The sequence below is a fragment of the Alexandromys fortis genome, unplaced genomic scaffold (genome assembly GCF_014885135.2).
Source record: "Alexandromys fortis isolate MF-2015 unplaced genomic scaffold, M_Fortis_MF-2015_v1.1 scaffold_8_9099976_23576923, whole genome shotgun sequence".
Taxonomy (NCBI): domain Eukaryota; kingdom Metazoa; phylum Chordata; class Mammalia; order Rodentia; family Cricetidae; genus Alexandromys; species Alexandromys fortis.
In genome coordinates this window covers 9,195,379-9,212,571 of record NW_026067899.1, presented here as the reverse complement: position 1 = coordinate 9,212,571, position 17,193 = coordinate 9,195,379, and the positions used below count along the sequence as shown (strand labels likewise).

General features: G+C 43.5%; 2 protein-coding genes across 2 annotated transcripts in view; one reads left to right on the top strand and one right to left on the bottom strand.

Annotated features, from left to right (window-relative positions):
- Positions 1-17,193, top strand: part of Gca (grancalcin) — a 325,199-nt gene that overhangs the window by 3,461 nt on the left and 304,545 nt on the right. The gene's annotated exons all lie outside the window — the stretch shown is intronic.
- Positions 1-17,193, bottom strand: part of Dpp4 (dipeptidyl peptidase 4) — a 74,151-nt gene that overhangs the window by 17,427 nt on the left and 39,531 nt on the right. Inside the window, 10 exon segments of the mRNA XM_050122450.1 lie at positions 2,374-2,568; positions 3,946-4,015; positions 6,417-6,515; positions 6,749-6,796; positions 8,323-8,444; positions 8,747-8,800; positions 9,739-9,806; positions 10,046-10,153; positions 12,208-12,252; positions 14,428-14,563. Of these exon segments, the coding sequence (XP_049978407.1) occupies positions 2,374-2,568; positions 3,946-4,015; positions 6,417-6,515; positions 6,749-6,796; positions 8,323-8,444; positions 8,747-8,800; positions 9,739-9,806; positions 10,046-10,153; positions 12,208-12,252; positions 14,428-14,563 (945 nt within the window).

Genomic DNA, 17,193 nt, shown 5'->3' with positions numbered 1-17,193 from the left:
CTCTTTCGAGGCAGGTGGTCATTTTCCTGTCTGGAAAGGGAAAATAAACTAAAATGTTTCTTTTTTGCTGCATTCCATAAAAACGGACCTGAGTTTGTACTTGATTTTGAACCTGAGATTGTACTTGATTTTGAACTTGGTGCATTGCTTCTTTCCTTTAGCGTTGTTTTGAGATTCACTTATGTTGCTGCATTTGGTTCCTTTCATTTGCTGTAACAGTGTTCCACTGTATAGGTAATACTGCCTGTCAGTATCATCTTAAATGGGATTTGTTTTATAAATACTGAATTTGGTAATTTTAGAACTTTTATACCTCAAATCTCATAGAGAGATGACCAGTCTTGCTAGATAGAAATTTAACTTTACAATAGTGAAACCTCTAACTTATCCTTTCTTTAACCTAAAATTTCTTCGACTTTTTAAAGAAAATGGTCAGTGATTAACTTTGGCACAAGGGAATTTCGTTCATTTAGGAATATTTATCTAACATCTTTTCTTTCCTTTGGTTAATTTTCCTTAAAGGTATTGTTCTCAACACACTGGTCATCCATTGATAATTTCGCATTTCTCAATCCGTAATTGGACAACACTGTCTCAAATCACCCATTTATTAGACGTCTCCAAACACCTGTGCTAATGGCTGGACACCCAAAGGTTACACCTCCAATTAACCAGCTGAATTCAGTGGAACAGAAGAGCTGGAATGGACTGGATTCCAAGCCTACCTCACCCTGACAAATTCTGGTGTTTTGTTTTGTTTTGTTTTTTTTGTTTGTTTGTTTGTTACTTGAAATAAGCATACCCCTCCTTACAGCTTAAAGCCATTTGCCTGTCATAGTATGTTCCTTTCTTTTAGTCCAAAACACTTCAGTTTCTGTTTCTCTGTGGGATGGCCCGAGTGAGATGGTTTTCATACTTAATGAAGCCCTTATAATTGTGATTCATGACAGCTGTGCTCTACAACATTCTACATAGAGGACAGTCACCCTTATCCAGGCTCTAGGTGGTACTCCTTGGGTTCCATAGTTATGACTCTCTACATGGTGAATACATACACAACTTCCCTATCACTTCGTTTTGACTATAAGTGATTGGTTCAACTATTTAGTCAGTGTGGTGGTTAAAAGTAATTTTCAATTTGGTTGTACTGAGAAATGGCTGAGTGTGTCTATGGGGAAACAGCCAACAGGGGAAGACCCACCCACTCTGAATGTGGGCAGTATCTTCCCAACAGCTAGGGCCCAGAAGGAATAAGAACAGGGAGAGGAGAAAGTTCTGCCTGCTGATCCACTAGGCTCACAAGTTTTATTGCTATGATTTTCTACCTCACCATGGGCCCACGAGCAACAGTGCCAAAGACTATGGGTGGAAATCTCGGTGCAGAGTAAATAATTCCACCTTTTAAGTTGTTTAGTCATGGACTTTGTAATTGCAATGAAAATCTCACTGACACTGGACATTGGTACAAGAGATAGCTAGGGTCATTGCTGTTACTTGCCGCATCTCATCGTCCGGAAACTTTTGGAAGAGAAATCTATGGTAACTGTTTGGAGGAGGCAGCTGGAGTGATGTTAGCAGGAGTTAATGAGCGGTTGTGGTGGGAAGATTAGAAAATCAGGGTGCGGATAGGAATACAGGCAGCAAACGCTGTTCATTGGGAGTCACGTGGGAAAAGGATTTGATTAAGAATTGAACTGAAGATTATTTGCTTTAACTGTAGCCAAGGACGTGTCTATCTTTGGCCCATGTAGGAGGCCGGGTTTAATGGTGAAAGACTAGCTCATTTGGGGGAAATTTTCAGGACTGCCTAGCATTCAGTATGTGGGCGATAATCAGTGGCTGAAATTATAGTTAGCAAAATACACAGAAGAAAGGGCTGAGAACACTGTAGTTTGTCCCTAAGGACAGTGGATCGAAATCTTCCAAACCACAATTCCAAACAAACCTGTCCTCTTGTTCCCTCAAGTCCCTTCTGCCAGACATCCTACCACAGTGACTGAAAATCTAACTAACTTGGTCCACTCGTCCCTCAGTTTACCCGTGTGTTCCATGGGTCTCCAGGCTCCACTCTTAGATGATGGTAGTGTACATGCTAACTTCCATTCTTGAGTTATATATAAAAACAAACTTAGAAAAAGCCTTCTTAAAACTTCATGGAAATCTATAGTGACACATGTTTTTATCTATACAGATTATCTGTACTAAAAAACCTACAGGAAAGAAGAATTACATATTCACCCCACAAAACTTCCCATTCTTCATATTTTACAACTTGTAAATAGATAGACAGACAGACAAACAGATGGTCAGATGGACAGACAGATAGGTAAGGAGAGCAATAAATAATGTTTGAGTTTATCTCTAGTTACATACCTGGCTGCTTCAATTTGATCTTCAACTTCGAATGTTCCCAGTCTTCTGTTGATAGCATGCATGATCTTATCTCCTTGGTAACCACTTCCTCTGCCGTCAAAGCTAGCTACTATGATCTTTTCTGTACTTGCAAGGTAAGTGGCCCAGTTGAGTCTGAAGGCGGCATCTGCCTTTTGACTACAGGGACCGGCATATCTGTGAAAAGATCCACCACGTATGACTTTATTGTTTTCCCAAATTAAACAAAGAATTTTTCTCCTTTGGACCAGATATATACATCATTCTCAACCAGGAGCCTGAAAAGCAGAGTAACCTTTGGGTTATCAAGGATGAGTCCGTTAAATTTGACGTCATGACTATTTATGGCTGTGTGTTTCCTCTAAGCACATCCCTAAGATTTGCATTTGAACATTATTGTCAAACATATTCTACTTTTTAAGTACTGGGTAATATTAGAAATAGAAGTAGTAATTTATCAAATAGTGGGGGGTAGAGGAAATTGCCTTATAAACATAACAATGACAGTTAGCGTAGCTCTACATTCCAGTGTCTATGTTCTCAGTCCACACATTTATTCTTAGGTTGGGGTTTTCCTTAAGGACTCCGACTGGAGCATCATGTGCTTTGCATTCTCCTAAAGATCTTGTGTGCTGTTGCTCACATTGAGACTCTTAAATCATGGTAGAGAGAACCATAGTATGAAGGAAAACTAATCCTTCAAACCTCAAGGATAAAGAAATACAGACTTGAAGTAGGTATGATATTCGGCACTCCAAGAATTTTAACACCCTGTATTTGCAATCTTTACAGCCTCGAATCTACCACACGTGTAGCCATGCGTGCAACCTTTAGCAGCTCCTCGGTGTGCTAAGGGATGATCCCTAGAGCTCATTGCCGCTTCTTTCAATGTCGTCTCGGCACAGTCTACAAGACTCCAGGGTACATACAGACCTTCTCTAATAATAGCTCCCTCCTACCTCATCTGGCTCCTACTCATTGGCTGTCCCCACCCCACAGACCACAGGCAAGTCCTGCACGCGTGCCTCTACCAAAATGTTCTTGCCTCTTCTTGAAGATGGAATTTGAAAGAACTTCCATTTCGACAAAATATCACATTATTTTAATTTTAAACTAGATGATGTAGCATTCTAAATTTAAACAGGAGACCGTATTCACGCATTCATATATGAGTAAACATTTTTTTTTTTTGGAACATGAATTTTCTTGGCCCCGTCAATGATGGAAACTTTGGTAGACCGAAAGTGCCATTCTCTCTCTAGCTTGCTACGATGTCCAGAGGAAGGCTGGAGGTGAGGGTTTGGAAATGCCAGTGGGACTGCCTTAAACTTCTGAGGAGCAAAGAAAACCATATGATTATGACAGAGAGAAGTGTCTATCTTGTCCGTTAAGTCTGGAGAAAGCATAGGATGGGATTTGTGAGTAGAAAATGGGAAGAGGAAATAGTGATGGAGGATGCAGGAAGGAACAGAAACAGTGGTGATAGTTCATGAATCCGTGCCCACAGAGAAGTATGGCAGTTAGCTGCTAATTATCCCCCTCTTGGGTACTTACACATCTAAGAGCAGAGGATATTTCTTGGATTTATCAAAATGAGGAGGCAAGATCATTTGATACCAAAATTCTAAACAAACAGAAAGAGTAATTAGCGTGGCAAAAATAATTATTCATGTGAGATTTCATTCCTTATTTCTCAGTAATGTTGTGTTCAGAGTTTAACAATTTGTTAAATTGGATGGAAAACGGAAAAGGTCAGCTTAGGATCATGTTTTTAAGATATAAAACACTCTCTTTGGTTTGTAAATGCTGGTTATTCTGGTGGTAAAACAATTAAGTGATTTTTAATACAGCCATGAGAGCCACCAGCGCCTTGCGAAACACAAGCGCGTTTTCGGCTTCCTAATGTTTTGTTTTCATGCTTCTGTTCGTTGGCATCTTCTCTAGCTATCTTGCTTGTTTACGTTCTAAATTTTCCTCCCAAATGTTTTCCTCTTCTTGAATTTCCTTGAGGCTGTTTAGAATTTGTAGTCGGCCATAACTCTCCTTTTAAAATTCTGATTTAATAGCATTTTTTAAATATAATTCCTATTGCCATCCCAGACCGCAAAGCAGAGTCCCAATTTCAGCTCCGTCTTTCACAGAACGAAGACAGCTTCTGGGGAACAAACTGCCTTGCGTATTCTCTGTGCTCTTCTTCCCTGGGTCCTTTGAAACTCCTGTGCTTGATGATAGCAGCCTAATAAAAAAATTATCTCAAAAGAATGAATCAGCTCTCTTTGCTCTCAAAGTAATAAGCCTAATAAATCTAAACAGAATTCCACCTATTCAGGAGGATTTAAACTGCAGGCTCAAAACAATTGTGGCCTCTAGAAATGTTTCCTGTGTTTAATTTCCTTTTTGTTTCTTGATTGATTTTATAATCATTCGGAGAAAAGATTCATTAGTCCAATACTATTATATTATATTACACTAATTTTTGTGCTTCTATTCAATGTGTCAGTAAGAAGAAAATTTTTAATTTTTTATTATAATTTTTATCAAATATTAAATAACTATTATGCAAACTGACTGGTATTTTTCATTTATATTCAGTCTCTCTTGTCTGGTCAGGACTCGTCGGTTAGAGGGGATTTTTAACTCCATCTTTTTGTTATGTGCAATATTTCTATGAGGAGGAGTTCTTTCTGGTCCCAAGATCTCATCTCCCTCGTCTCTTCTCTCAGGCCTTGTCTGAGTCCCGGCTTTCCTGTAGTGCAAATGAATATAGTCCAATGGATTCCCCTCCCCTGTTCTGTCAGTGCCTATGAAAATTTCCTTTTAACCATGTGGCCTCGCTGGCCCTAAAACCTTAAGGACTCCCCGCTGTGTGCCCACAGAAATAGAATCCCATCTCCATATTTCCTGCAGAACGCTGCACCAGGCTGTCAAAATGAACTCTCTACATTCAAGATGTCTCAGGCACAGGGACCCTGCTGGGTCAGAAGGCGCCTGGAAGCAAGGGCCCTGGTGATTCTCACACACACTCACTCTGAGCAGCAGGTTAAGTTATTCTGTTTCGCAGGCAGGGTCTGTCCTGCTGGTTACAAATCACAGGAGTTGAATAATTTTTTTCATTTCCTCTTTAAAAACATTTTATTTTTTATTGGTCTAAGTTATGTGTGTCTGTGTTTCTGTCTGTGGTTGTGTGCCAGTAAGGTTGGTGCCCTGGGAATCCGGAAGAGGGGGTTGGAATTCCTGGAGCTAGAGTTACCCGTGGAAACCACCAGATATGAGCGCTGGGAACTGAACTCTGGGTCCCTGCTGCTCCCAACTGCTGAACCATCTCTTCAGCTCCACAAAATCCCATTATGCTAAACTTAAAAATTAAACTCTATCAATTATGATTTATTTCTCCCCTTCCCATAAGTTGTTGTTTCTCAGTAGGGGAAAAAAAATCTGAACAGAAAAAAAAGCATCTCTAGCTCAAATAATCCTATTGGTTTTTTTTTTTTTAACATTTTGACCAATAGTGCCTGAGAGTAATCAGTACATGCTTACGCTTATTCAACACCCAGTCCTGAGCCAACTAGGAAAAGGAAAGAGAACAGAAAAACAAACAAACAAACAAACAAAAAACCTGAAGTTTGAATACTTTAGAAACAACCCCATATTTTACCATAATCATCTTGGGTGTTTTCTAACTCTAGAGTTCAAAGATGAAATGTATCAGGTGTGATTTCACTTTACAGCTAATGCTTACTAGTGGGACAGACTCATCAACTGCGTGAGCTGACCTATCAATAGTACGTTTGCCCCAAGTGCTCTCTCAACAGAATAAATTTTATGTAGATTCCTACTTTAACACACAAAAAAGCAAAAGTAGTGGTTCTTGAGATTGAGTGTTTCATGGGAAAAAAATAACCTTTTAAATTAGATTCATATACAAAAACACATATTTTCAGACCAAATTGTCACACTATTTATGTTTTATTGTTATCTTCCATGAAAAAAAAAAAAAACACTATTCCAAAAGAAATTTAACTTACTTGTCCCATGCAAAGTAATGGAGTCCAATATTTTTGAAGGCATTTGGACATTCTGCAGCATGCTATCCAAAGCAGAATTGTTTTCCAGGACTCGTAGCTCTAAACAAGTATAGGAAACAGCAATAACTCACAACAGTGCAGAGAATTCAGACCGTGTGATGCAAGAGTGAGCATGTGTGCAGCGCAGCGACTGGGTTGTGCACACTTCAGGTAGGGAGGCTTGTGCCCAACTCACTGCTAAGACACTAACGCAAAGGACAAATCTCATATTTGGTCCTATTGAGACCCACGCTTTCCTACAAGCCAGCGGATGGTGAGACATAGCAAAATACCTGTATCATCGGCGCTACGGTGCAGAGTATAGCGGGGCAGACCAGGGCCTGTGGATGCAATCAGTGACAAAGGATGCTTTAGACGAATATGGCTTGCAGACATGAGAATTCCAACATACCAGCTATTTCCGTCTGGCAGAACACAAAAGAGCTATCGCAGTAGATCAGAAGCTTAGCTGCTTCCTCCTCACCCCCACTTTTCTTAAAAATAACTGCAATCAAGTAAAGGAGGAATTCCTAGAAAGGTACAGGTCTCAGGTAAAAGGGGTAGAAAAAGGACCTCTGCCCTGCTGGGCATTTGAGGCAGGTTGCCATCTCCTTGCCCAGTTTTCTCATCAGCCAGCTGAAATGAGAGCTTACGCTTGTTTCTCTACTTCCTGTCTGCCACCCCACGCTGACCAGACCACCTCTCAAGCCCTGAGCTCCGGAGCCAGCTCCCCAAGGAGGAGGCGAGTCCTCTCTCACCCCTCACGGGCCCACTCAGGAGAGTCTGCGAGCTAGGCAGTGCACCTGCAGTGCCTGACTTGGATAAGCCGCTTCTTTCTGGCATTCAAAAGTGTTTTTCTCGCAAGCCCATATCTTCACTATTTATCCCAACTGTGGCAGCTGTGGAGTGGAAGGTAATGTAGCGCAAGCTCTCTTGTGAGCTATTTGATCTTAACGCATCTAAAATGATAGATTTAATGTTTATATTTGCTTGAAAAACCACAGCGAAGGCAATGCTAGACCTAGGTTTGAATCCTTGCTGACTCACTGGATCAGGCAGGCCAATGTGTCTCCACGCCAATACACCTTCACATGAGGATAATAGGTACTTTGAAAAGGTTTATTAAGATTTAAATAAGATCCTAAATATTAAACTTTTAGCAAAGTGCCTAGTGTAAAGTCATACTCAAGAAATGGCAGCAAAAATGTAGCCATAGTAAAGAAAACTAAAGAAATGCATCATAATAAACAAAACACACCAGTGAGAAAAACAAACAAACAAACAAAAAAACAGGATAACGAGTGCCAAGTTCCCCTTTGCCATTGACTATTTATTCTTTCTAGAATATCTAGATTCCGTCTCTCATTTTGAAACGCAGTCTGGCACAGCATTAGAAGGGGGATGCAGGAGAATTCTGTTAAGGGTACTTTGAACTTACTGTGCGACTTGAATCTTCCATTGTGCCTCCCCTTGCCCAGGCTTCTTGCCTTGTAATAAAATACTAACAGTAGCAAAGTCAACCGAGGACGGAGCAGGGCAGGGCATGTCCTGGGTGACAGGCACCACTCACAGTTTCTTGTTAAGTTAAGGGGCCAATGTACAAAATAATCATTCAAAACCTGTAACATGTAGGTGTCTTAGAATAAACTCAGAGGGAAGAAAAGGTAACGATCACATGACATGATTGGGTAGGAGAGGGCTGAGGTGTCTTTGAGGGCTCCTAAATTTACAAAGGCAAAGGGGTAAAGGAGAGATGAAAGCCTTGGTGTTGGGAAGACATCCTTAGGACCACCTCTCTCAGGACAGTAGGGACAGGAGCGCCCACAGACCAGTCATCCTCTCTTCCTCACAGCCGGTGCAAACTTACCCAAACATCTCAGCTGTTAGTACTTTGCCTCTTTGCTAAATGACACCGAATAATACTGACACCTTTCTGGATCCAGGTGACAACTAAGACACTTCACATTTGTGGGGTCAGTAAGTTGAATTCTGGAAAACCAACAGTGGTGATTAATTGCGTCATCAAAGGCTAGGCAGAAGGAAGAAGCTAAACGATGCCATGCTCTGGTTTCAGGAGACTCAGACCGCCAAAGCGACCCTCTAGAGTCTTTCTCTTCATCATAAAATACATGCATTCATTCACAATAAATTTGACCTCCCATTTTTAGGAAGCGCCCATGAACACCTTAAAAAGCCATTGTTTTAGTTATATACTACTGGTAAATAGAAGTACTTATGGCAATCCCAGTGTAATATCAGTTAGGACAAGACATCAGAGACAGCACTCTTACTTATAGAGATTTCTTCCTCCCGGCATTTCTTTATTTTCGTTACTAATGTAGTACCTGAGAGGAAAGCAAAGGCAATATATATTGAACACGTCTTACAGAAATGTCAAGTCCATCCCCTGTTTTCCTACCCCAGGCACAGAGACACACACGGCTGTCCTGCACGAGTGTGTGCCCCTGTCTGCACTTGCTGCTCTGCTCCTCCACCCCAGCCCAGAGCCTACCTCCTTCCATCTTCCCTATGCAGGAACCTCCTTTAAATACTCCAATCTAGGAATTCCGGGAGTTCTTCCTGGCTAGATGTGGCAATCAACAACTTAAAGGAGGGCTTTTGCACCAAAAACTGGACAACTAGCTTGAAATCAAAAGCCCCCAGCCCCAAGTACCAATCCTGTGTTGTCTTTTCTCTTTTATAGCACACACTGCATGGATGTAGGGGATGAAGATTCTGGAGCGTGGCAGGGCCCCTTGTGCAAAGTCTTCAGAAACTGCTCTGGGAAACGGTAAATTCCTCTGTGCTGAGGCCAGTAAAGGAAGAGCCCAGGAGCCCAATGGAGAGAAACATGCCTCTTGCTAACAGCTCATGTATACTGTCATAGGCACTTAAACAATGCTTTCCATGTTCCAAAGAGTAAGGCTAAACACCAGCAGATAACATTGTCTTTCTCAGCCTCTCATAGGGTCCATGTAAGTCTGACATTAACGGGATGCCAGAACGGCCCTGCAGCCATTCGGGGTGGCCCAGAGAGTCTGCAGCCTCTCCAGTGCAAAGCAGGTAAGACCAAGAGGTAGAACCGCTCGGTGGCATGGTATCAAGTCTGCTGAGCATATGTGAAAATCATTAAGGCTTCCGTATGTTAAAAAGGAAAAAAAAAAAAGATTGAACACATTCCAAATCGACTACTTTGTGGGAGATTTTCCCGCAATTCTGCGAGAGGGTGTGATTATAACGTGTGGGTTTCCAGCCTATTTCCTGATTATTAGAATATACTCACAGATAATTGCTGGTCAGAGCTTCGATCCCAATGACTTCCCAGGCTCCTTTGGTAATAAATGTGCAATCCTGATTGGGATTGTAAATATGAGATTTATTAGACTCTCCTATCAAAGTTCAGCAGAGTTATCCATATCAGGAATTCATGAGGTCGCTTTGTGGGCACCAGTGTCCTATTCCGCTGCGTCCCATACACCACTGAAGATCTGAATTAAGTCTATTGGTACATATCGCTCAATGTCACCAAATGATGTCGTTCTAGCTGGGGAAAGAGGTCAGCTTAGGATCTGCTGTATAAGTATACTCACTTTCTGGTCTTTGGAGAAGTAGCAGATGTGTTTGTAACCGTCCTTGTCGCTGATGATCTTATAGAAATTGTTACCATCAGAGGTGAAGTGGGGCTCTGCGGGCCTAAACTAGACAGCAGAGCAAAATAATAATAATAATAATTATTATTATTATTATCACAGCATCAGCCTCATCTCAGGACATACTCCAGGGTGCCGAAGGCCTCTCCAGTACCTGTGTTTTAGTGGAGGGTCTGGAAATGAAAGTCTTCCTAACTAGAAAACATGGGACAGAGGGCAAACTCAGGATCATTTGGTGGCAACACACGTGAGGATGAAGAGAGAAATGCCCGCAGTGCTTATTGGTCACATAGACGTGTTTCCGTTGTTTGGGGACATTTCTCATGAGAATGATAATGGAGACTTCCACCCCTATGGGCCTGCAACCTAACATTCACTTCTGTTTAAAGAGGGAACTTCCTTGGTGTCACAAGTGCACTTTCTAGAAAACGGCTTACTGTCTAACTGTTTCAGGTTGGAAGTGGTTTGTAGTATGGGGAAATTTTCATCCCTGCTTTTACACAGGTTTGCGTCTTTTTTTTTTTTTTTCTTTAGAGTCAGGCGTAGTCTTTAACTGCTTCTAGACTGGATGCCACCAGGAATGTCTGTTATAGAGTCCCCGTGGAAGCAGTCATATGCTTATTTTTATCCTAAGCCTTTTCATTTTTCTAAAGATGATCAATAACTTACAAAGGAAAAAATGGTTACATGGAAATGTAGAACAAAATTTTTATTTAAAAAAAAGTTCAATAAAAGATAGCTCTCTGAAAATAATGTTTAAATAGAAGAGCGTCTCTTTCAGCCTAGAAGGACCAGGCTGCGTTTTAATTTCTGTTTCGTCATTACACTCGGAGCAGGTAGGGGATGGTCTTTTAAATTCTTGGTTCTCTTCGCCCTTGGCGTTTCCTCTCCCACCGGCTCCCACTTGGGGAAAGGAAGGAAAAGGCTTGCCTCATCTATTTAGTGATTCAAAGCGAATTCATTTAGGGAGCAAGCTGAGGCGTGCAGTACACTTGGTGTTCTCATTACAGAGCTCTCAAACACATTCCCCTCTCTAGACCTATGTTCACAGCCTTATCTTTTTAATACATTTCCCTGTTTCCCCTGGATGGAGTGGAGCCTAGAAGAAATGTGTGAAAAAGTGGCATCTGTCTGGTTAAATACAGAGAGGAAAAAACATATTTTTTTTCAAAGAGTCGTGAGGAAGTGTAGCGTGTCTCTTGCCATGGAGGAAACCACTTTTCATGTTGGCAAACCCCTCCCCTCTGCCCAATCAGCGCAGGGAGAAAAAAGGGACATGCGAGTGCATGGCAGCTTCCAGCCCAGCAGAAAGGGGTCGTCTTCCTGGACCGAAGCCTCACCTCTCTCCCCCCAGAAGACGGGAAATGTTTACAATGCTTGCGTCACTTTGTTTCCCTTTTAAAGAAGGATGAATAGAAGTCGTCATAGAAGTAGGATGCTGGTCAGTTTTCACCTGTCATGTAAGGTGTCTAGTGGCTAGAATCCCTCCCTGCACCCCCACCTCCCGTGCTTTCTTCCCTGGTCTCAGACTTGGGAGGTTGGTAGTGCATGCACGTGTACTGTGATGGAAACGGAGCCAAGCTGTGAGTCTCCAAGGGTCACCCTGCTTTCCCAGATAAAGCTCTTCCTCAGAGTGCCTACCAACGCGTGCACGCACACGGATGTGATGTCGTTCCCCAGAGAGGTGTGCCGTGCACAGTATAGGGTCGGTTCTGTTCCTCTTGGCTGCAGTCCAGGCTGTGTTAAGAAACGTTTTCTGCCTTGAAAGTGCAGAACTCAAGCAACGAGCCAAAGACGACATCCGGCATCCTGGTGGCCTTTCAGGAGTGGCCGCCTTTCAGATGCCGGGAAGCGCCAGTTGACCTGGAGAACAGGCTTTGTTCTGTCATTTCTGCTCTTGACCTCAATGTGCCGCCTGTCCCTTTACCTGTTTGGCTGTGCAGTCCAGTCACCGTAGGAAGCACAGCTAACACTCTGAGAAGTGGCGCAACTCGCATTTCTACCCGTGACAACCTAGTGCCTTACTACGGGACAGTTGCGCGTTAACCAGCTCTGAGCAGCAGTCTGGAAATATTATAAAATCCGTAACGCGGAACACTTACTCTTCCGACCCAGCCCGTCGCGCTCATCTCATCATGCTGCTGTGCCTGTGGAGAGAGAGGACAGCTCAGTGCTTCAAAGGGAACGGGGAAATCCATTCCTTTACTAAAACGTGGTCTCATGCGTCCCAGGCTGTCCTCCACACTGACAATATAGCCAAAGCCTTGAGCTTCTGATCCTGTCTCAGCTTCCCAAGTGCGAGGATTGCATGAGACCACCCCTATGCTGACTATCCTTACTGCTGGGAATCGAACCAAGGCCTCTGGGCATGCTAATTCGGCATCCTGCCAACTGAGCTGCATCCCTAGCCCCACAAAACGTACTAGAAATGAAATTACACTTATGATAAAATAATTGGAAACAATCTCTCATTCTATAATTCTATTTATGTTAGTATTTTTTCCCCCATGTAATTGCTTTTGATCATTCACCTCTGTTGCCTGGAGCTCTGATCTGGAGCTGTCCTGAAGCTAACAGAGCTGGATGAGGCCCTTTGCTTTCCTCTAGTCCTCCAGCATATTCATAGACCCTTCCTTTCCAGCTACTCAGTCTCGATCCCTACGCCTTTTGCTCTCTTCTCATGAACCCCCACCCCCAGAGCCCCTTTCTTCAGCTCTTCTGTCCTCTATGGCTACATCCATCAGTCCTGTCTGTAGGATGTTTCCCCTGGTCTACCATCACAGTCTCCTAACTGGATGTTAACTTTTATTCCTTCTGATCCATTATCCTCCCTGCTCAGACCCTAGCTCATCGTATCAACAGACGGCTCTATTCCCAATATACTCTTCATCAGAACCCTAAAGCAGCTTCCCACCCTTACAAGGTAAATCCAAACACCTTGGCATGGCTCCTGAGCCCAAACCTAAGTCTCTAGCCTCACCTCCAGCTCAGGGGGTGAGTGCATTCAGTCCCTCCATGCTCCGAGCTGCCCACCATGAATGTCCTTGCACAATGCTCAGCTTAGAGGGACCTTTCTCCCTTCTCTGTCCACATAGGACATCTTATCCTATATGGCTACACATCTTCTTCCCCCAAGCCGTTCCCTTGTCTTGTTCCACCCGACTCCAACAGGGTATCTGCTATCTGAAAGATTCTTATGACGCAATATCCTGACACTGGGATGAGCCAGCAGAAAGCGAACAGTTTGGGCTTTGCAGCTTGAGTTCAGATGTGTCCTATGACTTTAGCACCTTTTGACCTCACTGAGCCCCAGGTTCCACTGAGCCTGCTGTATTATAAGCGTTCAATACATAGAAGGCCTCACAGCATAGCTTCACAACCTCACTCCCTATCAGAACAAAAACATTTTTGGGAAGTACAGGCTGTCTAGTTAAATTTAAAAAAAAAAAAAAAAGAATCCCATAGTTTAGCAACAAGGTAGAAAACATAGTGCTTCTCACATAAATACATACATGAGTCAAGACAGGGAGTATCACTCAAGTTCTCAGGTGAGAATCTTCCCTGCGCCCATCAAGGACGAGAGCGGGGAGGAGTGTGGAACACAGACCAGAACATGTTACCAGTGTGTAACATGGCCAGAACTGACAAGGAGACACAAAGTGGTCATAGCACGTTCCTTGCAAGGCTTTAGCGCCTGCCTGTCCTCAGGTCGCTGGCTCTCAAGGAGGTTTTGCTGAAATCCTCAGACTAGAAAGACTTTAAGGTGTCCTGCCTGGGGCCATCTGCACATCAGCTGGATCAACACTCCCCTTCCCGCAGCATCACCACCCTCTCAGGCCAATGCTTATTTGCTTGAGTTCCAAATCGGCTTTCCGCTTAGAGATGGTTATGGTCCAGCACAGGATCCGTACCCTCCTGGTATTCATTTTGTTTCCCACACACCCTGCCGGTCATTTCCCATCCTCTATATTTTATCTGTTAAAACAGCTGTCATCAGGAGACTCTGGTCCTCTTCCTGATGTTTAATACAGACATCAAATCCTGTCGGCTGGGTGTCTAGTCACTCCTTCTCCCCTTCCCAGGTGATCATCTTCACAACCAGCACACGGTGACTAGTGTGCAGAACAGAAAAGTGAGCACCACCCCATAGCACGTGTCTGACAGGCAAGACCGACTTGCTGCCTCTGGGCTCAATATGGATTCAGAGAGAAGAGAGACTCAACCATTTACTAAACCCCAACCTCCACTATCTCCAAGACCAGGAGCCCTCCAATCACATGTCCCATGCTGTTGGAAAAGCAGAGCCTCCAGTGAGATCTTACCACGGGACAGTTCCACGACTGATTGGTCTTATCATAGTCACAGATGGCCATCACAGAAAAGTTCTGAATCCTCCTGAGCCACTGCAGAGAAATTCGTTCTTCCGTAACCCACGCTACGTCACACAAATAGTGATCCCTGGAGAGAGAGAAGGCGAGGGGGACGTCTCAGACACTGTGCAGCTGGGGAGATGGCCCAGTGGATAAAGGACTTGTCTTGCAAGCATGGAGATTGAGTTTCGGACCCCACAATCCAAGTAAAATCCAAGCATCTCTGACTCGTAACTCCAGTACTAGGAAAGCAGGAATGGGGGGGGGGGGGATTCCTCAGGCAAGCTTCTAGCTAGAGTAGCCAGAATTGGCCAGTTCTGTGTTCAGTCAGAAATTCTGCTCAATAAATAAGAGTAGAGAATGTTGTGGAATATTCCAGTACACTGTGTAAGTTATGCTATGATTGGTTTAATAAAGAAGTTGACTGACCAATAGCCCAGGATAAGGTTAGCTGGAAAACCCAGACAGAATAAGGGAAAGAAGGGTAGAGTTGAGAGATATATAAGCCAGTCACCAAATATACAGGGCATATGGGAAATGAGGTAACAAGCCTTGAGCCAGGTGGCAAAACATAGATATATGGGTTAATTTAAATGTAAGAGTTAGCTAGTAATAAGCCTGAGATATTGGCCAAACATTAATAATTAATATAAGCCTCTGATTGATTATTTGGAAGCAGCTATGAGACAGGGCAGAACAGAAAAATTTTTGTTTACAAGAGAACAATCCAGAAAGATGTCCCATATCAACTTCGTTTCTACAAGTGTGTGTCCACTACATACAACTTGTAGTTTACCAGCATGTACACCACACACATACACACACACACACACACACACACACACACACACACACATAAAAGAAATACGAGCTTGTGCAAACCCTTAATCCCAGCACTTGGGAGGCAGAGGCAAGGAGATCTCTGCGAGTTTGAGGCCAGCTTGATCTATAAAGCTAGTTCCAGGACAGCCAAGGCTACACAGAGAAACCCTGTCTCAGGAAAAAAAGAAATGTGAGGGTTTTTTTTTTGTCCCCAGACCTCATTGCAAATAAACATTTTACTCAATAAAATATATCCAACAAGGAAAACAGCAGTCACAACCCAAGCTCTTCTCACCTACTGAGAAGAAGCCAGGGTCCCTAATCTAGCCCTGCTCTTCTGGGCTCACCTGGTGAGGAGCTGTCAAATGAGCAGAAGGAGAGTTAACTCTTACCCAGGACGGGTGTTCTATCCTTGCAAAGAACAGAAAAGTATCAAAAACAAGACACTGAAAATGAAGTTCTTAAAAATTAATATCTTAGACCAAAGATTAAGGAACTTTTAGTTGGGGCCCAGACAGTAAACATTTTCAGTCTTTGTGGTTCACGTGTCCTTGCTACTAGGATGAAACCACAGCTAATCCTTTTATCAACTTCACTTTCAGACTGGGGGAGGGGGGAACTGAACTCATCCCTCTACATACTTTTCAAATCCAAGACCTATAACCCAAAACACATTTCTCAAGAGTCAAAACATGGCCCTTATGAATGAAGTACTATAGTATTTTTACCCAAAGTTATAGAACCAGGTCTGGCAGGCCATCCTCCCCAGTCCATACCTTCAAGTACTTTTGGGACTGTGCCATGGTTTAGAGTCGCATGGGAGGAATTTACAGTTCTCTCTTCTGCTAGCTGCCCTAACAGTTTTGGCTCTGGGTGGTTTCTTTCCTTGGATATTTTTGCCCATCCTTGGTGTGACTTCAGCGACTCCTCTTATCTTTTCTCTGCAGTGTCTGATCAAAGCCTTGCACCCTTCTGTCAGGAGTTCACAGTGAATATTTCACCTGACTTTTTATTTTCTGATCCCATAGACTTTGCTCTCCTCTGCTCCGTCACTCCCCTATTTGGCCTCCCCCAGAGGTAGCCCATGCCTCCCTTTGGTTATCCTGTGCTTCTGGCTTGGCTGCCAGGTCCTTGAAGCAGGGGCCCCATGAGTCTTGTTCAGAAAACAGCTTGCTGAGTTCTCCTGGAACGCAGCTCTCAGGAAAGGCAAACTTCATGTTCTGATTTCTTAGGACCCACAGTCATCCTTCCTCCCAGAACATTCATCTGTTTTTGTCTCCCTTCCTCTCCTAGGCTCTGAAGCCGGCAGCAGATGTTAACTGAGCACCCGAGAATAAGCACTTTAAGCCTCTCAAAGCTTCACATTTCCCCTTTTACAGCATGGATGCTCTGGAGACCCTCTGGGTCTCATGTTATTTCAATGTAGGTTTCAGATGCTAAGGACCTACAGCAGCAACCAAGCAAGCATCACCTTCGTTCACATAATTGTGCCTTCCCGTTCAGATCTCCTTGTCTTGCTGGCCCTGTTCTCCTGAACATGCCGGTCCCCTTCACACTCGCCTGTCTTGGTGACTGTGTTCTCCTGAACACACCAAACAGTTTCCCCAGTTGGTCTCTCTTTCTTCCACTTTGACTTTTATTCTGAAATGGCTGTCATGCCCTTACTTCTCTAGTTCTTAGCTGAAGCACCCCCTTCCCACGTCAGTGGGATTTTCTCAGAAAGCTGCTGCAGCCATTAGTACCACGAGCCTCCAGGAGCTTGTCGGATTGAATGGTCTGAGAGCGCTTCATCTACTGAGAAGGGGCCAGGGCACCTAATCTACCCCCAGTTCTTCTGAGCTCACCCCGTGAGGAGTTGTCACACGAGCAGAAGGAGAGTTAACTCTTACTCAGGAC